The 21,165-nt window shown below is 48.3% G+C and overlaps 1 protein-coding gene across 1 annotated transcript in view; it reads left to right on the top strand.

Annotated features, from left to right (window-relative positions):
- Positions 1–368: 368 nt before the first annotated feature.
- Positions 369–21,165, top strand: part of Adcy3 (adenylate cyclase 3) — a 71,099-nt gene continuing 50,302 nt past the window's right edge. Inside the window, exons 1-2 of the mRNA XM_051181721.1 lie at positions 369–516; positions 944–1,793. Coding sequence (XP_051037678.1) covers positions 1,119–1,793 — 675 coding nt within the window. The 5' untranslated portion in view covers positions 369–516; positions 944–1,118. The remainder of the gene's footprint in view (positions 517–943; positions 1,794–21,165) is intronic.

Here is a 21,165-nt window from a genome sequence, read left to right as displayed (position 1 = left end):
CCTGCTTGAGGCAAGGTGTGGATTCACTTTCATCCCTTCCTTTCTGCCACCCACCCGGTGTTTCCACGCAGCTGTCTCCGGGCGCTGGGACGTGGGGGACACTGGGGACAGCGAGGGGCCCCTCCACCCCGCGCCTAGGAGGCGGCGACAAGGAGGGGAGGGGCCGGCCGCCTCCCGGGGCCTGCGGCGCGCGTGGATCAGTGTGCAGAGCGCGGCGCACGGACTCGGCTGGCTCGCCCTGCGTGCGGGAAGAGGATGCTGGCAAGCTGCCCCGGCCTGGGCCCGCCATCCGCAGCGTGCGCCGCCGCCGTCCTCTGAGCCTGCGGATGCTGAGCCGCAGCCCCTCGCCTCTCCCGGCCCGACCCGGGGCCTGACGGCGAGGGGAGCCGTGCTCCGGCCCCGGGCGGACGAGCTGGTGCGGCGGCGCTGCGGGCAGCATCCTGCGGCTCGCTGAAGCCCGCCTGGCCCGGCCCGCAGCCCCGGCCCGGAGCGCGCGGCTCCCGAGTTCTCGTACAGGTCAGCGCCAAGCCAGGGTCCAGGGCTGGGCTTCCGCGACGCTGCAGAGCCGGAGATTGGGAAGGGGCTGGAGTCTCCCAGGGTTGGGTGGGGAAAAGGAAGTAAACAGAAGGAAGATGCGGGAATCCCCAGGACCGCCCCTGCTCTTTCTAGGCATGTTTTATTTTCAGCTTGGAAGAATTGGGCCTGGGGAGGCTTTAGGTGAGGAAGACAGGCATAGAGCCGGGCATGCGAAGGATGGAGAGGTGGCTAGGCCCCTCCAGAAGCCAGAGGCAGGAAACCGGGTGTCTGGTGTGGACAGGACTGAGTGTGTGTGGGCGTGCTCGGGAGGCTATGGGGTTGGAGGCTTGTGTAGCCAAGGATCTATGTGAGGGGTAGGGTGGGTGGCGAGGAAAGAGGCGCTTCTACTTAGCCATGTCCTTTTAAGTTGCAGATGATCGGTGCCACCTGTGTCCTGGGAACCCACTCAGCATTCTTGCCCCAGGTGGACTCCCTTCATCCACATCCAAGAAAAGCCTCCCTCCCTTCCCCAGTTAGGAATCCCTGGTGAGCGCCCTGACCCATACTCTTCCCGCATTCCTTGGAAGCAGCCACCAGCCAAGATGCCCAGGAACCAGGGCTTCTCGGATCCCGAGTACTCGGCAGAATACTCAGCCGAGTACTCGGTCAGCCTGCCCTCTGACCCCGACCGTGGGGTTGGCCGGACCCATGAAATTTCTGTGCGGAACTCCGGGTCCTGCCTCTGCCTGCCTCGCTTTATGCGGCTGACCTTCGTGCCTGAGTCCTTGGAGAACCTCTACCAGACCTACTTCAAAAGGCAGCGCCACGAGACACTGCTGGTGCTGGTGGTCTTTGCGGCCCTCTTTGACTGCTACGTGGTGGTCATGTGCGCAGTGGTCTTCTCCAGCGACAAGTTAGCGCCCCTCATGGTGGCTGGCATTGGTCTGGTGTTGGACATCATCCTCTTTGTGCTCTGCAAAAAGGGGCTGCTCCCGGATCGAGTGAGCCGCAAAGTGGTACCCTACCTGCTGTGGCTGCTCATCACAGCCCAGATCTTCTCCTACCTGGGCCTGAACTTCTCACGTGCCCACGCAGCCAGTGACACAGTGGGCTGGCAGGCCTTCTTTGTCTTCTCCTTCTTCATCACTCTGCCCCTCAGCCTCAGCCCTATTGTGATCATCTCTGTGGTCTCCTGTGTTGTGCACACACTCGTCTTGGGGGTTACTGTGGCCCAGCAGCAGCAAGATGAGCTGCAAGGGATGCAGCTGCTGAGGGAGGTAAGTGCCACGTTCCTCCCCATCCATCCATCCTGTACATTCCCCCTTCTAGCCGGGTCTCACCCAGGTGGGATTGCTTTTGATGCCCTGGGGTGTATACCCTCATGTCATCTGGTGCTTGCCCTAGAGAAAGGGTGCAGAACATTGAGCTTCAGGGTTACTCAGCTACTTGTGTTGAGTAGAGTAAGTGGTAACCCCTTGGAGTATTGGTGTGGAGATAGTCTTGTCCTGCCATTCCATCAGTGACCCATGTCAAGGGACTTCTTGTGGCAAATTCTGGTCTCTAGCTGTCTTTGCTTAACTCCAGATGGGATCTGACTTGTGTGAGCTCTGTCAAATGGGGATACTGTCTGCCCTGCATACAGAGATGGCTGTTACCAAGATCCAAGGGAGTATGGGTGAAACCCTGCTGCTGGGTTATGTGAAGAGTCATAAGGAGAGATATCTTGCTTCTGCCCTAGAGCTCAGAGTGTCACCCGCAGGTAGGGTGGGAAGTCAGGGTGTGCGGGACACACCTGGGGACAGTTGTCTTAGCCACTATGGTGTGGCGCATGCTGGTCCTAGTGGACCTTGTGCTGGAAGGGTTGGAAAATTTGGCTTCAGCTTTATTAATTTGGGTTGCCACCAAGTGCTAAGAGAGGCAGCCAGCGCCTACAGAAGATGGGCTGTGATTCTGGCCTGAATTTATTTGGTCAGTCCCTGAAGGGCTCCCCAGAGAGTGAGTCACTGAATCCCATCTTATGACATGACTTCCTCTTTTTCACGTATGACCTGAGCGCTGGGAAGTGACCAATTACAGCCACCAAGTATCTTCTACCTGCTTCCAGAGTTCTTTTCCGCACATCTCACTGCTTCAGTCTGACAGCCTGCAGTGACCCCAGTGGCACATCTGGTAGCTAGCGAGAGAACTTTTGGGGGGCTGTTCCATCAGCTCCCAGCTGATTAGAGGAAAACACTGCTTCTGCTGGGTTTTAGCTTTTTGTATCGTTTTGTTTTGTTTGAGACAGGGTTTCACTGTGTAACAGCCTTGGCTGTCCTGGAACTCATTCTGTAGACCAGGCTGGTCTCAAACTCAAAGGTCCTGCCTCTGCCTCCTGAGTTTTGGGATTAAAGGTATGAGCCACCACTGCCCAGTGGGTTTTAACTTTTTTTTTTTTTTTTTTTTTTTTTTTTTTTAGGACCAGTGTTCTTTCTGTTTTCCCATTCTGGGTCAGGTAGAAAACTATTTCACTGATTTTTTTTTTTTTTTTTGAGGCAGGGTCTCATGTAGCCCAAAATGGCCTTGCTGCAATTGAGGATGACTTTGAACATCTGATCCTTTTTGCATCTACCTGCCATGTGTTAGAATTACAGATGTGACTTACCACACTCAGTTAATTTCACACAAGTTTTGCGCATGGCTCAGCACTAGGCTAGAGCCTGTGGGGATCTGTGAGCATACCACCATGGTTTTGTTTGTTGGTTGCTATTGGGTGTTCTCTTGTGAATGTCTGTCATTGCTGTGGTGGCTTTCTGGGTTGGTAGCTTCAGCTTGTGTCTGTATCTGCTCCTGGACAGTTGTGTTGGGGGAGGATACCCATAGTTATTGCTACTGGAGATTGTTTGGGACGGGTAGGTCTAGCAGCATTTGGGGCTTGGGGGCATATTCTGAACCATTACTTTCCAATAAACAAGCATTTTTTCCCTTTTCATCTTGCCAGGGTCTTGGCTATATCTCCCCAGTGTGTTGTTAATTGAATGACCAAATCAGAAAGAAGAGCACAGAGCCTATCCACCCCCACCTCATCTGGACTGGCTTGGTGGCTGGGGACATTTGGGGTACAGAAAGAGTTTTCTAGTGAAGTTGAGCAGTCCAACCCTAAGTCTAGGTCTGCCCAGAGTGCTGGGATGGCACACAGGGGTTCCGTAGACTTGAGTGACTATAGGTAGTGTGTACCCAGGAACTGGCAAACCACTAACCAGATTACAAAGGGGAGCTGTGGCCCAGGGTGTGGCCAGGAAGATTGTCCTGTGGATTCTTTGGTTGGTGGAGGGACCCTGATTGCTGCATCAGCTCTGTGTGGTGGAGGATGGGGCTGGGATCAGACTAAGGAGATGACCAGCTGGGGGCCAGGAGACAAATGATATACCTGAAATTCAGACAGAGCAGCTGCCAGCCTGTGGGAACTGGCCAGCAGTGAGCCGTGCCTAGATAATCCCACTCTTCTGCCTGATTCTCCACTTAGGCCTTTTGGTGTTCTAGAAATGGCCGGATGGTGGTACAGGTGAGAGTATGTAGTCCCGAGCCCCCATGATAGGGAAGGAGTCACAGGTAAGCAACTGCTGTTCATTGGCTACAGTGGGGGGGGGGGTGGGTGGACAGGTGTGCTGACTTCCTGACCAGGGCTTTCACGTGGCAGTGGGAATTTGTCCCCTGAGCTTGACAGCAGGATCCTGGCTTCTCTTGTCTATTGGCGACAAGCACTCTCTGGTTTCCTGTTTGTTGTTGTCACGCTGGGGCTCTGTCCACCAAGTAGATGGAAACATCATCATCTCAGTTTTGAACCCTGACTTAGCTAGTCCCAAGTCCCTTGCTTTGAGGCTTGTGTTGATTGATAATTCAGGCCCATGTCACTCTGGGCCTCCCCTTCTCCTGTCAGCAAGAAATTGAACTTGCAGTCTCCCGGAGGAACAGGACTGAGGACCTGGATCCAGAAGTGTCATCACAGGGTGGGTCCTGGGTCACAGGTGTAGCCTGGATCCATGCTGATCAGTTTTGAACTCAGGATTCCTGGTCTTAAAAGAGACCAGGCTGCAAAGAAATGAGAGCCCCAGTTGGGATCAGGGGGGGAAAAGTAAAAATAGTAACTCAAGAATGAAGCTATTCAAGGCTGGGAGCTTAGCTCAGTGGTGGAGTGCTTGCCTAGCTCGCTCAAGGCTCTCTGAATTGGATCTCCAGTGCCCCTCCCTACCCCAAATAACTTATACATGTATATTTATAAAATAAAAAAATGTATGATAAGAATTTTGCATCCCAGGGGAACATGATCTCGCCATGAAACCTTTGGGGGGTGGGAAGAAGAGGGGCCCTCCCAAGGTGACATTGGGAGCCTGAAGTAAAAAACTGGAGGCCAAGCTTCTAGTTGGTGTTCAGAAATTTCTGAGTCACTTCCTTGGGACCAGTGGGACTTTCTTTGATTTTTAATGACTTGTTTATTTTTATCTTACGCACATTGGTATTTTGGCTGCATTTATGTCTGTCTGCGTGATGGTATGGGATCTCCTGGAGCTAGAGTTTCAGACAGTTGTGAGCTGTCATGTGGGAGCTGGGAATTGAACCTGAGTCCTCTGGAAGTGCTCTTAACTGCTGAGCCATCTCTCCAGTCCCACAATGTCTTTCACAAGGATGCTAGTTTTCCAGGCCCAGTAAGCAAGGTCTTCCTTCAATTACAGCTTTTTTGCATCCCATCTCTGTGTTGTGGAAGCTGAGGCCCGTGCAGCGTTGCTGACGGACAGATACCTAGGACCCGTGTCCCTTGGGTGTGGAGTGAAGCATCATTCTTTCTTCCTACTGTTTGCTCCTTCAGCCTGGGGGATGGGGCTCCCTAGAGAATGAGAAGGGCCAGGTACTCAGGCCCTCCATCAGGGGACTCCGAAGAATTCCCTCAGACCCCGCCTGGGCCCTCTTTCTTCTTCAATTCCTGCCCGTGTGTTCGTCCTTGTCTCTCTTCTCTGTGCTTGTTGGCTCTGGCTAGGCCTCTCTCCTGGGTCATCGAGGTGGGTGGGCTCCGTTTCATAGAGGGCACCTGTGGTTCTGGGTGGGTCTTGTGGTTTTGGTTACGACTGTGAGTGGCTGTGAGTGGTTCTCTTGCAGTTCCCACATACCTGTGTCTGTACTTGGCTGTGTGGGGGAGGACTAGAGGTCAACCTGGGATTAGTGGCAACCTAATGTCTTGTCCTGGCTTCTTCTCAAGGGGCCAGCAGATGGGTTCTGGTGAGGAGAGCATGTGCAGGTGGGCAGATGGGAGTAGGGTGATGCTGGGGCCTCGTGGATTACTTAATGACAGAATGGTGCAGAGTGAAGAATAGAGCTGGCTGCCTTAAATGCCCTTGAGATGAGGTGAGGAAGTCACACAGGCAGGACCCAGAGCAGCAGTTGATGGTTGGGAACAAATTGGGCAAGGCAGGGTGAAGGGTGGAAGACATAATCAAGATGGCGGTGAGCATGCCTCTGGCAAGTAATCACTTCACAGACCTTTGCACACACTCACACGCATCTGTTAGTTTCCTTAAGAAATGAGTCCGTGGCAAATGAGGGTGTAGGAATCCCTGACAAAGTTCATAGACTGACTTCACAGCAGGAAGGCTGTTTGGGAGCAAAGGTCTCCAGTGGAATGAGTAGCCTGCTGAGATCTTTATTTGCAAGGTGAACCCTACCTACTGGGAACACATCCTTTAATGCTTACAAATGAGGGTTTGGCTCTGGGGGGTCCTGGAGAGTTTCAGCAAAAAGGATGATGGAAGAGGACATCAGGCTTCCAAAGACATCCCTGCCCACAGTGGGAGCCAAATGTGTACACATACACTGTCCCCGTGCATTCTGGAGGTCAGCTCCATTTCATGGATGAGGCCACTGAGGTCAGAGCAGCCTGGAAGGGCTAGATTGCTGGAGGGCCACCTGTAAGTGGTGGAAGCAGGCAACTGCTTGTTGTCTTGGTTGTCCCAATGCTTACGTTGAGCTGAGCATTGTCAAAGAGCAGTGCCCACGAGATGGGAGGCTTCAGAAGCGGTCCCTTCTACTCCTGGGAAGCAGGTGCCGAGCGGGTGCAAGCTATAACAGAAAGTTCTATGTGAAGCCATGGTCAGGTGGATATGAGAAATGGAGAAGCATAAGTGGGAGCCAGGGCTGGGAGGAGGGTAGCAGATCCTGGCTCAGGCCCGGGCACTTTAGCAAAGAGGAAGCTGGATGTGGGAATGGTGCTGGAGACAGACAGGAGGAGGCCTACTCTACCTCAAGGGTGTTTTTTGCCCTTGGGCCCTGGGCTCCACCACTGCCCCAGAGTGGCAGCTGTCCCTCTTTGAAGAGGGCATCAAGGGATGGACAGGGACCCTGAGAAGGTGAAAGGCAGGAGCTGTAGAGCCATGGAATTCAACTTTGAGATGGAAGGGTAATGAATTACTGAATACATAAATAGTCTGCAGAAACCCCTCTCAGTGCCTTCTCCCTGTGGTCTTTTCTGTTCCTTATCTCTGTGTAAACAGGGCTTTCCTAGTATGCCATGATGTTTCACAGGCAATTTAGGACCCACCTTTCACCCACATTATTTCATTGACATTTTGTGGTTAGCTTTGATGTTCCCATGTCTATGCTTTGTTGTTATTTTTTTTTTTTTTGCGGGGGGGGGTGTCAGCATTTTGTAGACAGCCAGGATTATTTGAAGGGAAAAAGAAGCTCAGGGCTGGGCCAGCTGTGGGGACTGGGACTGCTTTGTATGAACATATGTGTGCACACACCAGCACACATGGACCCATACTCTCTCCAGGACTTGGTAAATTCTCGGTGAGAATCGCTAGGTTCCAAGCTTGTCCTTCAGTCTCCCATCCCAGTTCTAAGCCAGGCTGGACCCTACTCAGCTTCCAAGATTAAATGAGATCGGGTGCTCAAGGCAGTATGGCCATAGATTTTCTAGTTTGTGTATAGCAACAGATCTCACTCAGGTGTTCCAGCCTCGAATAATTGTTCAGTCATTTCCCACCTGTTCCCGCCAGATCTTGCATCCTTAGTCATACTTCAGACAAGCATGCCTTAACAGCACTGGGGATGAGACCTGTGTGTGCAAGGTGACCAGCTGGCTCAATGGCCAAGCTCATGCTGGTCTCGGTGCAAAACTATCAGGATTCCAACAACAGCCCTTGGCCACTGGTGTCCATAATGGTTCATAACCCTCCTCATCGGTCTGTGTTGTTCCCTTCGCTGTAATGTAAAGATGTTCTGGAAATGGCAATACCTGAGAAATAAGCATGTTTGGATAAGTAATCAACTTTAGGTTAAACACTTCAGTAGCGTGGGATGGTCATTTCTGCACAGCCTGCTTAGAGATAGGGCCACTTGTGTAGGGTCTCAGTTACCCGTTGTTGACCAGCATCTCTGAAAGCTTTGGGGTGTCAAGTAGTTTGTTGTTTGTCCAGGTCTTCTGTGTTGGCTCTGCCGGTAGTTTTCTGATTTGTGTGACACTGCCTGAGGTTGCTTCCTTTGCTGGGTCTGTTTGATTCAGTAGTCAGTGCTTGGCCGATGGCTCTCCTGGCGGGTTCTCAGAACGCCTTGCTCTGCTTCTTGAGCTTTGATAACTCTGTGGTGCCCCTCTGTGTGGTTTCTGAGGGCACCACAGTGGCAGTGCCCAGTTTTCAAAGACCATTGTGACCATATTGATCAAAGAAATATAGGCTGACTTAGGTGCAACAGGAAGTTGATTTTACTCCTCCCAAGCTAGGAGGCACATAAAATATCCCTAGGGAGAAGGGACTTAATTTTATTTTAAATTTAATTCTTGTTTTGTTAACTATTTAATCATCAGGTGTATGTGTGTGCATGATGTGTTTGTATGTGTGAGTGTGGTTGCAGGTGCACATGTTATGGTACACATATGTGAGTCAGAGAGCAACCTTGGGATGCTGGTTCTCTCTGTTGTGTATTCTGGGGATTGAACTCGGGGCACCTGATTTATGGGGCAATCACTTTTTCTTGCTGAGCCATCTTACTGGTCTGGAACTCAGCTTTGAAGCCATGAGTCTTCATGGGATGTTTAAGAAGTTGGAACTTGTGATCCAGAACAGGGCCATGCTATGTTTGCCTTCATTAAGCTTTGGGCTCTCAGGGAGGGATGGTAATGCACGCCTGTGATCCTGGGCCTTGGAGACAGCCGGAGGGTTTCAGGTTTGAGGTCAGTCTGAGCTACACACTGAAGACTGTCTCAACAGCTACCCCTAAGATTCTCCATCAGATCCTCTGGGTGGTTGCTCAGTTTTTCAAAAATTTATGAAACTGTCCTATACTTAGCATGAAGATGACTTGCAAGCTATTCTGCTTGGACCCTGTTTTGCCTTCCATGCATGGGAAGAATTTGTTTTCCTGACTTTAAAACAAAAGTTTTTTGAGAGAGTTCATGTCGCCCAGCCTGGCTTCAAGGCTGAGGCTGACCTTGAATTTTACACCCTCCTGCTTCCTCCTCCTGATACTGGGATTGTAGATGGATCCTACCATGCCTAGCTTTCCTACCTTTTCAAATATGAACTGGATCTTATGTCTAGACCATTGTGTCAGGTCATAGGAAGCCACCCCTACCTCAAGAGGTGCCATCTAGCTACACCCTGGTGCCAGTCTAGCCAGTCTGCACACAGCAGTTTAGGCAGCCCAGCTCCAATGTTTCTACCCCAGGAGGCAGGGTTTGCTTATGTACATCTGTTAGACATGGGCAATGTAGCATCCTTGATAGGCTGTCGCATGCTTCAGGGAAGAGAAAGGCCTGTCATGGAGTCTCTGAGCGTCCCTTGCCAGGCCTTGTTTGCATCCATTGTCGATAAATGTCTTTCCTTCTTTTCTCTCATCATCTCTTACTGAGACTGGTGTTGATCTCCATGGCTAGAAAGTGATGTTTTTAAAATTTATTTTTAGAGCAAGATTTAACTCTCTCTTTTTAGAAAAAGATTTACTTATTTTTATTTTATGAATCTGAGTGTTGTGTTGCCTGCATGTCTGGCTATCCTGGAGGCCAGAAAAGGGTGTCCGATCTCCTGGAACAGAAGTTATGAACGGTTGTGAGCCACCACATGGGTGCAGAAAACCAAACTCTGGTCCTCTGCAAGAGTGATCAATGCTCTGAACCACTGAGTCACCTCTCTAGCCCCCAGGTTCCTTTAAGTCTTAGACTACTGACATCACTCCTTTGCTACTTGTGACAAATATGTTTCCTGGACCAGGTGAAAAGCAGCAACTAAGGAGGGATTTTAGGAGCCTAGAAAATGGCCATTGCCATTCCACTGGCCTAGTTTTAACACGTCGTCAGGCACCAGGGGCTTGTATAAGATCCACTGAGCAGAGTTGGGGCAGTGATCATCTCACCTCCCTTGTTCCTCTTGTCCTTTTGTCGCTTACCAAATATTTTTCCAGAGCAGCAAATATTGTCCAGGGTGGGGAGTGTACAACAGGTGATCGTATCCTATGCACACGGAGCCCAGAGACCGTTCGCAACTGCACTGGGCTGGTGAGGCTCGATCACCATGTTCTAAAAACACGACTGGGCGGTGGGAACTGGAGGGATAGGCAAGAGCCAGGTAGTGGAAGGATTTTAGTCTCTGCCTCTTTGTCTCTCTCTGTCCTTGTCTGTCTCTCTTTAGTTCTGAGATATGAGTTCAGGGCCTTGCCCACTGGGGAGGTCCTATACAACTGGGCTGCAGCCTCCGCTCTGTTTTTACTTTAAAAATTTTTGTTTGGAGCTAAGCAGTGGTGGTGCACACCTTTAATCCAGCATCCAGGAGGCAGAGGCAGGCGGATCTCTGTGAGTTTGAGGCCAGCCTGGTCTACAAAGTGAGGTCCAGGACAGGCTCCACACAGAGAAATCCTGTCTTGAAAACCCAAAAATAGGGAGCTGGAGAGATGGCTCAGTGGTTAAGAGCACTGGCTGCTCTTCCAAAGGTCCTGAGTTCAATTCTAGCAACCACATGGTGGCTCACAACCCATCTGTAACGAGATATGGTGCCATCTTCTGGTCTGCAGACATACATGCAGGCATAACACTGTGTACATAATAACTAAATGTTAAAAAAGAAAACCCCAAAATAAATAATTTTGGGGGGAGGTTGGGGGTTTGGAGACAGGAGCTCACATAATCCAGGCTGGCCTCAAACTCTGTAACTGAGAATAACCAAACTTGTCCTCCTGCCTCTGCCTCCCCAGTGCCGGGATTCCGGGCATGTGCCACTGTGCTTGGTTTACATGGTGCTGGGGCTTCATCACCACTCAGCAAGGGCTTCATTCTTACAATGATGGAATTGTACTGAAGGAACTCAAGCAAGGGATGGACAGGATCTGGCTTGCATGTACATGGACCATGCTGATGGGCTCAAGGCAGCATAGGAGCCTGTTGGAGTAACCCAAGAAGGATGCCAGCAGGGCCACCCTCCAAGATGAAATTAGTGTGATGGGCCTATGGACTCTAACCAGACCAGGCCGTGGGTGATTACTGAATACCTTCTGTATACCATGTCTTGAGGCCTTCAGATATCAAGTTGCAATCACCAGACATTTAAGGGGACCTAAAAGAGTGGGAAGGGAAGGGGACTGCTCAAGGAGGGAGGATAGAATCAGGAGAGAAGAGGGCTTAGGACCCAGTGCCGGGAAGCAGCCATTGTACAGAGTCCTCAGTGACAAGTGTCCCTAACACACCTCTATGCCTGATGGGGGGCCTGCATGACACAGGTGGCCTGTGACAGCCATTAATGTCTGATAGCATTTTGTACCTTGACAAACAAGGATGGGATGATACGCTGTTGCCTGGTGGAGGCAGGGGGTAATATACATATGATGTTTTATAAACTATAGAACATTATATAAATGCCTGTTCCCTCCCTCCCTCACTTCCTTTCTCTTCCCTCCCTCCCTCCCCTCCCTCCCTCTCTTCCCGCCTCTCTGCTCACTCCCTCCCCCTCCCCTCTCTTCCCTCCCTCCCCTCTTTTCTCCCTTCCCCTCTCCCCCTTCCTTCCTTGATCTTAGCCCAAGCTGGCCTCTAACTCATCAATCTCCTGCCTCAGATACTTGAGGGCCGAGGTTACAGGCTTATGTCACTATGCCTGGCCAAATTATTTCTCTATTCCATTTAGTCCTGGCAGCCATCTCTCACCTTTGATCTATAAATGAATCATGCCAAGTTTATTCATTCTTTTTCTAGCCATTTATTTTCCTCCAGAATAATTAGTAAAAATGTTTTGATCTATACATTTCTGAATAATATAGCAGAATGTGACTGTAGGGCCTGTGTTTACTCATTGATTTTATTAATTCTTCCTATCTTTTTTCTTATGATTGTCATTTATATCCCAGCTGTGCCTTTTTCTCTCTTGGATCGTGTTTCCAGTGTTTTTCTTTTCTCCTCATGGTTCCTAAGGAAGGCACTTTAGTTAGAAATGAAACGTTACTCTCTGTCCCTTTCTGAAGGCCACTTTCCTGTAAAATAGAGACATAAAGGACACGTTTGAGAAGGGCCCACCCTCACTCCCTTTGCCTGATTAAAACCCCAAGCAAAGTCGATTGGACTTGAAGATTTCTGTGTGGTTTGCTGCTGACATGTCACTTCAAGATTGGTTCTCAAGATCCACAGTTCAGTGCCAGCTGAGTCAGACTGTGGCAGCCACTGTTGGCAGCTTTGTGACTGGCTCTAGGTGGGTCCCTGGCTTGTCCTTGAGGCCTGACTTTTTTTTTAACCCAAGAGAGCCAGGCCAAGTTCCTAAATGACTGGCAGATTGGCTTGGTAACTGTTTTAGTCTGTTTTCCATCCCTATAACAAAACATCTAAGATCTGGTAATTTATAAAGAACCGTGATATTAATAGCTTGTGAGTCTAGAGACTGGGAAGTTTAAGAACATGGTGTCTAGTCGACTTCTGGTGAGGCCCTTGTGTGGCTTCAACTCCTGCCAGAAAGCCAGACACTGAGGGAGAAAAAAATAACCTGAGTTTATCATAACCTGCTCTTGAGAGAACCAACTCAATCCCACAAGAGAGGCATTGGTTTCTTAAGCACTTGGTTACCTTTTAAAGGTCGTATTATCCTGGTTAGATTTCTACTACTGTGGCAAACACCACGATGAAAAGCAGGGCAGGACTCTGGAGGCAGGAAAAGACCATTGGGGATGGCTGCTTGCTGGCTTGGACCCCATGGCTTGCTCAGCTGGCTTTCTTTCCTTCCTTTTTTCCTTCCTTCCTTCCTTCCTTTCCTTTTTTTTTTTTTTTTTTTTTTTTTTTTTTCTTATTTCTTCTTTTTTCTCATTTTTCGAGACAGGGTTTCTCTGTATTGCTTTGGAGCCTGTCCTGGAACTTGCTCTGTAGATCAGAGCCTCAAACTCTAAGAGATCTGCCTGCCTCTGCCTCCCGACTGCTGGGGTTAAAGGCGTGCTCCACCAACGCCTGGCTCAGCTGGTTTTCTTAGTTAACCAAGGACCACCTGCTCAGGGGTGGCACCACCCATTGGTGTGCTGGGCCCTCCCCCACCAATCATTAATCAAGAAAATGCTCCAGACTCACCCACAGGCCAATTTGATGGAAGTATTTTCTCAATTGATGTTCCCTCTTCTCAAACCACCCTAGCTGTATCAAATAACAGAAACCAGCCAGTTCACCCACCACCTGTCTCCACAATAATATTTAGAATCAGAAATCAGAATTTCAACACGAATTTTGAAGGAATAAAATTGTAGTCAAAGTATAGCAGCTGCCTACCTGGTCAGTGTAGGGCCTCTTGGAAGGCAGTGGGTTGGAGACATACCTCCTTGTGTGGCCCTTTCTCCTTTCTCTGCCAGTCTTTCTTAACCCCCAACTGTGGTATCGGATCCTCATCCCCTGTTCAATAAATATCCACATTTACTTTTTTTTTAAAGCTGTTTTGTCTATTTTGCTTTATTTGAGACTAGGTCTCTTGTAGCCCAGGCTGGCCTTGAAGTTGCTTCAAGGATGTATGTGGCCAAGGATGACCTTGAATTTATGCCCCTCTCCCTCCCACTTTCTGAGTGCTGAAATTACAGATGTACAACACTGTCTGTATACCTGGCTCTGAGTGGTCATTAACAACAAACAATAACAAAAAGTAAACATCAAAGAACAACAGGGCTCAAGAGAGAGCCCAGCAAGCACAAATATTTGCTATACAAGCATGAGGGCTTGCGTTCACATTCCAGCATCCCTGTAACAGGCTAGGCATGGTCGTGAGTATGGCTGTGAGGCCAGCTCTGTGGTGAGGGAGAGACAGGAGGGTCACTGGGGCTTGCTGGCTTCCAGCCTAGCTCTAGGTTCAGTTAGAGACTCTGCCTCAAGGGAATAAGGTGGCGTGTGATTAAACTAGGACACCTGGCATCCTCCTCTGGTATACACACACACACACACACACACACACACACACACACACACACACACACACACCGCACACATATGCATTCACCACACTCGCACAAGAGTATAAACAAAACAAATAATAGCAACAGCAACAACAAACACCCTCAGAATGGGCAGCTCAACAATCATTTCCCAATAGGAAAAGCAAACTGTAGCTGGAGTGATTGTGGCTTTGTTTGCTAGGTGTGGCTTCTGATGATCTCGTCTAACAATCAAGGGAAACCCCTCAGCAAACAGTGCAGGAGTGGGACACAGGAGGTGAGAGAGACACTTTGGAGGCAGCCACCGTTTTGTTGTTGCAAGAGAAGGGAGGCTCTTTGTGGAGAAGCTGTCAAGGCGTGGTGTGGGGGTGTCCACAGAGGACAATGTACTTCTGATGCAAGTCTCCCTCCTCCCCACTTTATTGTGACAGTGCTCTCCCACTCTTTTCACCGTAGAAGGCGGCCTAATGAAGGTCTCAGGTATGACCTGGAGAAAGGCCAAGAAAACCCTTCTGTTAGATGATCTCTCTTGGTCCCTGGATGTAAAATAAAAGTGCTCTGGCTGCAGACAGCATCATTGGGCATGCAGGCTGGGGAACATTCCCATGGGCTCTCATGGCCTTGCTCTGGTTGTCTGTGCTCGATCGTCATCCCTCCTCCCCAGGAATTGTGATGTACAGCTCTGGAAGCTCATCATTGCTCATTGTGTCTGTGTTTCTGGGAACTCACTGGCCTTCCTCACAGCCTGCATCTCGAAGATGCTAACTACTCCAGAATCACTCTTACCATGTAAGCTAGCCTGGCCTCAAACTCACAGATCCACCTGCCTCTGCCTCCCAAGTGCTGAGATTAAAGGTGTGTGCTACCGTGCCCAGCTAGGAATCATATGTGCCAAAGCCTTTAAAGCATGATCCTCCCTATAATGTGTCCATTAAGCCTCATTTCACCCCTGTGAGATGCTCACCCTTTTCCATGGCATTTTGTAGCCAAGAAAGTGGAGATAGACAGTGACAGGGAGCATTGTGCCCACGATCAAGGGAATCACGGTGTGTCTGGTCTCAAAGCCAAGTTTTGTAGATCAAAAGGCTAATTCCCTGAGGATGCGCAACTTGATAAATGTGAAATTTTGAATTGCTGTAGCAATGCCTACATAGCTGTGTGTCAGGGTATGTAGCACTATATTTTAAAAAGGCAATAAATAACAAGGTAAATGTAGGTGACCATGGATGTTGTCAGTATGGTGTGATAAGAGCTGTGGTACCTTTGTGGGTCTTGGGCTGGGGAAGTTGACTGTGGGCCACAGAGGGACTCTGGTGGCTATGACAGTTTGGTGTTTAAGTATATGTCAAAGCATACACTTAAAATCCTGCAGCCTCAGGCTCAATGAATTTGATGAAAAGTTAGGAAAATTCAAGAGACACAAAAAAAGTATTTGCACACATACAAACACACACACACACACACATACACACACACACACACACACACACACACACACACACACACACGATTGTGTGTGTGGAGGCCAGAGGTTGACATCAAGAGGTCTTCTTCAGTCAATTTGTGTCTCTCACTGAACCCAGAACTCACTGATTTGGCTAGAGTGGCCAGCCAGTGAGCCTCTGGAACTCCCAGTTCCTTGATAGAGAATAAAAGTGATCTGGCCACTTTTGTTTCCAACAGACCCTATCTCTGCAGTGCTGGGTGACAGGCTTGTGCCATCATAGTTGGCTTCCCTACCCTTTCTTCCAGCCTTGTATATGAACACTTTGATGGGTGTTGGCAGCTATGAGACACTCTGACTATATTCCCAATCGGAAACATACAGAGGACTCTGACATTGCCACACATGTCCTACTGTGCCCCACGCACCCCTGAGTTCTGGCCATGTGTGCTGGGACTCTGAATTTAGGTCTTCATTGTAACACTTCATTCACTGAGTGAGCTATAGCATAAAGGTAATTTAATGTTGTACAATATTTTAACTAATTTTTTCATGGCAAAATGTCACACAGTGTGGACTTTTCTCATGGTGGTGTCATGAATGACTCAAAAGGTTCCAGGTTGGGGGCATTTGGATTTTAGTTTTGTTTGTTTGTTTGGAGACAGGGTTTCTCTGTAGCTTTGGAGCCTGTCCTGTAGACCAGGTTGGCCTTGAACTCACAGAGATCCGCTGCCTCTGCCTCCTGATTACTGGGATCAAAAGCATGCCCTGCTGGATTTCAGGTTTTTGGATGAGAGATAGATATATATAGTATATATACTACAGCTGTTGGTAGCTATCTTTTGCATCTAGGATGTGCTGTCTTTAAACTCTAATTTCTATAAAATTAAGTCACTTAGGAACACTTGTTCTTACAGAGGACCTGAGTTCATTCCCAGCACCCAAATGACAGAGCTCAACAGTATAACCACAGTTCCAGGAGATCTGGTGCCCTCTTCAAGGCTCTGGGTACCAGGCATGCATGTGATGCACAGACATACATGTAGGCAAAACACACATAAACATAAAATGATAAATCTAAAAATTTGTTTTCTTGTTTTGTTTGGACAGGGCCTCTTTGTGTAGCCTAAGCTATCCTGGAACTTACTGTGTAGACTAGGCTGACCTTGAACTCACAGAGATTAAAGATGTGTGCCACTACTACCGGGCTTAATTTTTTTTTTTTAAGAATTAAATCTTTTGGAAATAATCAGGGTAGAAACCCCCCTTAGATATTTGTGATATTCCTTTCTTAATTTGATCAAATTTTTGCTGGTATTGACCTCCAATTCATTAACATTTTCTTTCAGCTATTCATACTTATTGAACATTTCTAAAATCCTTAGAAATAAGAACCATCTTGTATATTTTGTCTGCTTAGGTTCTATTTTATTATAAAAATATAATGCTCTGAACAATTTGCATATATAGATTTGCTACTAAACAGAACTTATTCTTAGAAAACACTTGAAGAGTTGAAGCAGAAGCAAATGCCTGCATTCTAGAGAGGCATCTGTGGACTATGACCTCTGACCTTGTATGGAGGTGATCCACCTTGACCAGTCTAGTGTTTTGGTCCTTTAAACTTTGGCAGTGGCCTGGGTTCCTGTTCCCCCCAGCCATCTTGCTATGTGTTGGTCTCCTGGTCAGCCCAGCCCACTTTGGGAACTTTACACCTTCCCTGGCCCCTACTGTCCCCAGACCTGGAAGCACCTGCTGTTTGACTTGCATTTCCCACTTAAACATCTCTTCCTCCCTGTGTTAGGGTATGGTTATTAGAAGCATCAATCCTAGCCAGGCTGTGGCGACATATGCCTTTAATCCCAGCACTCAGGAGGCAGAAGTAGGTGGATCTCTGTGAGTTCTAGGCCAGCCTGGCCTACAGACTGAGTTCCAGGACAGCTAGAGCTGTTACACAGAGAAACCTTGTCTTGAAAAACAAAACAAAAACAAAAGAAACATCAGTCCTAGAGTGATAGATTGAAGATAAGGGATGCTTCCCACTCCTGAATGGCAGCTAATAATTATCTGCAGAGAAGTTTCCCTTAGCCACTTGGCCCTGCTGAGGCTGTTGTATCTGTTTTCCTGTGGGGCCAACACAGGTCAGCGTTATTGGAGCCTCACATGTCCCCTTTCCAGCTCCCCTCTTCTGTTAAGACAGATGCTGTGGCTGATGTTAAATTTAGAAGGTGTAATCTCATTTGTATGTCTTGTGATGGACATTGATTTTTCTGTTTGCTTATGGATATTTTTCTTCTGCCACACTCATGTGCCTCTGGATACAGGCTCGCACAAGCTTCTTAATGCTGGGAACATGAGAACTGAGTCCCTGCCTGCAAGAGAGGCCCTGCCTCCAATTACGACTTGAAAATTTTGTGGCTGGGGATGCAGCTCAGTTAGAGTGCTTGCCTAGCATGCATGAGGCCACAGGTTCAATCTTCAGCACCATATGAACTGGTTGTGGCAGTGCACGCCTGTAATTCCAGCACTCAGGAGGTGGAGGCAGGAATTCAAGGCTGTCCTCAGCTGTATAGTTCAGCCTGGACTCCATGAGACCTTACCTCCTGAAGAAAAGCTTATTATTGTCTGGAGACCGGCTTGGTACAATGAAATCACTCTCTAAATAGTTGATTAAATGTCAAATTATTAGGTTGACATACATGAAACTATCAATAATCAATCACTTTCAATCTGTCAAAACTGTATTTACTTTATGTGATTCAGTCTGATATAGAGAAAACCTGGAAAATACTATATAAGATGGAAAAATATTATCCACAATATTATCCTTCAAGGATAGCTCTTGTTATTTTCTTCTATTTTATGCACATATAAGAAACTAATTCAATGTAGGCTAGGATATAAAGAATTCAAAAGAAATTTCTCTTCTCTCTCAGCTCTCTGGAGAAAGGACTCTGGCATGCTACAACCTAAGGGTCCCCAGGGAAGTGACACAATTTATAGTACTAAGTGTACAAGGGCAAAGTTGACTCTGCAACCAAGAGCAGCTCCCAGCAAGGGCTTGCAGGCTAAAGCCATCTGTCCTACACTGGACCCTTCTGCATGGTGTCCCCTCCCGGTAGAGACACACGGGCTACCTGCCTGCCACCACACACAACCACACTTTCTCAGCCTCCTGTTGGACAGAGTCCTTCTATCCCTCCCCTTCCAATCCTCCCCCGGCCCTGTATTCTCACTGGCCAACCACATCTTGCCTTCAAGGTCTGCCTACCCCTCACTCTCTTTTTTCTCTAGCCCCTCTCTTCCTGTCTCTCCCTTGGCTCTCCCATATGAGAGCCACAGGACTACTCTTCATGAACAGGACCCGACAACATACACAGTATATTAACTCCTGAACCTGCTCCAGGCCCCTGCCCCACCGTACAGCTGGCATCCTGCAATAGTCATCAGCTCCCTAATGATGGAAGGGATTAGACTGGGGATATCGGGGCTTCTGACAATACCTGTCTGACCTCAGGAAAACTACTTCTCCAGTTCTGCTCTCTAGAAAAGCTCAGTGATATCGCAGAGACCCTGTTTTCATACATTCAGGCCAGTTCTCCAGACACTGGAGAACCCCAACCCCTCTTCTCTGCAAATCCATTCAGACAAAATGCAGTTTAGTTCACTCCAGTAGGAACGTATTTGTGGAGTTACAAGTTATAAATAAACATAAAATCATGATAATAATGCTGGCATTTGAGTGAGGCCATCTGGCTTACAAGCAGCTTTTGCTCATTGGCATTACACAGTTTTTACCATAACCCTCTGAGACCTGACACGGTCATCATTGTCACATCACACTTAGGGCTGACACTGTCACTGTTTAACCTCAGAGCTTAGAGACTAATCTGAGGACAGAAAGACTTAAGTTACTTGACCAAGATCACAGCAATGGCAATGGCCGGTCTAGTTTTGGTGGTAGATGGTCCAGCCCATTACTCAGGATGCCCCATGATCCTCTACCCTGCATTGTGAAGATGGGCATGCAAGGTCAAATGGTTTATCCAGAACTCTGACACCCACAGAGGGATAGAGTGTGAATTCAGTTCCCTTTCCTTGACAAAAACAGCTAAGAAATAGTTTCTAAAAATTCTGGCCCATGCATGGTGGCACATGCCTTTAATCCCAGCACTTTGGAGGCAGAGGCGGGTGGATCTCTGAGTTTGAGGCCAGCCTGGTCTATAAAGTGAGTTCTAGGACAGCTAGGGCTACACAGAGAAATCCTGTCTATAAACAAATAAGTAAATAAGTAAATAAATTCTGAGGCCAATTCTGGCACCTTCTCTGCCACAGTGGACAGTGTCCTCATTCTGTGGCTGGAATAACCCCTCTCTTCCCTATTTTGGTTCTTATCAGGGTTTCAGTTCCAATAACAATAAATAATCAGTGTACACTGTCAAACAAATAAGGAAAGGGTGGGACTGTGAGGGTGGCTCAGTGGGTAAAGAGTTTGAATCCCCAGCATCCATATACAAAGCTGGCTATGGCAATTTGTGAGTAATGTCAGCATTGTAGGGTGGAGACGAGCAGGTCCCCCAGAGCTCACTGATCAGCCAGTCTATCTGTAATGGCAAGCTTCTGGCTCAGTGACCACTTTGTATCCTGTACACACACACACACACACACACACACACACACACACACACACCCTAATGTCCCTAATTATCTTAATCCCCGCCCCAAGGTGCATTGGGGTGGGGGGCTGGGTAAAAAATACTATTTAAGACCAATGTAAATACTCAAGAGTCTGGAAGCCACAGTGTCACTGTATAGTGCCAATCTGAGATCCCATTTCTGTCAAGTGAGGAAAGAAAACACAGCTCAAAGTGACCACCCCACCTGACTAGACACAGTGCCCAACACAACCAAACCTCAGGAAACCCTGCCTCACCCAGGCTGCTTACTGTATTTGCAGGGAGTGCACCATTCTCGACACCTGGCCTTGCGAGGTCAGGGTCTCTGTGTCTCTTTATTACTCCTCCTGTCAACACGTACCCCAAACATCAGTCTCTCTAGCTCCTCTCTAGCCCTGCTGATCCACACCTGACTGCACACATATTAATCCTGCAAAATGACCTTTTTCCAAGTATCACCTGTGGTAGCTTGAATATGAATGGCCCCCATAGGCCCATATATTTGAATGGTTAGTCATCAGGGAGAGGCAGTACTTGTGAAGGATTAGGAGGTCTGGCCTTAAGGGGGTGGGTATGGTCTTGGAGGAAATGTGTCACTGAGGGCAGGCTTTAAGGTTTCAAACGCCCCAGCCAGGCCTTAGTGCAGCTCTCTTCCTGCTGCCTGGAGATCCTGATGTAGAACTCTCAGCTCCTTCTCCAGCATCATGTCTGCTTGCAAACCACTATGCTCCCCATCATGATGACAATGGACCAAACCTCTGAAAGCTTCAGTAAGCAAGCACTAGTTAAATGCTTTCCTTTACAAGCATTGCTGTGGTCATGGTGTCTGTACACGGCAAAAAATGAAGAAATAAATAAAAACCACTAAGATACCACATCCAGCTCAAAGCTTCTCAATACTTCTGGCTATCCAAAAGTTCTACATCTTCATTTTGGCATGCAAGGTCTTACAGAGAGTTCTACCCCAATGCACCTTGAGTCTCTGGGTGGCTTTTTAACCATACAGTGTCTGAACTTTTGATTTCACTGTTTGGGGGTGTGCTATCACACTTGGCTCTGGAACTCGTTTGTGTGTGTGGGAGTGGGGGGGGTGTTTCAAATCAGGGTTTCTCTGTGTATCAGCCTTGGTTGTCC

This window comes from Phodopus roborovskii, unplaced genomic scaffold, assembly GCF_943737965.1.
Source record: "Phodopus roborovskii unplaced genomic scaffold, PHOROB, whole genome shotgun sequence".
NCBI lineage: Eukaryota > Metazoa > Chordata > Mammalia > Rodentia > Cricetidae > Phodopus > Phodopus roborovskii.
Note: the sequence above shows the minus strand (reverse complement) of the source record. Positions and strands in the feature narration are given on the sequence as shown.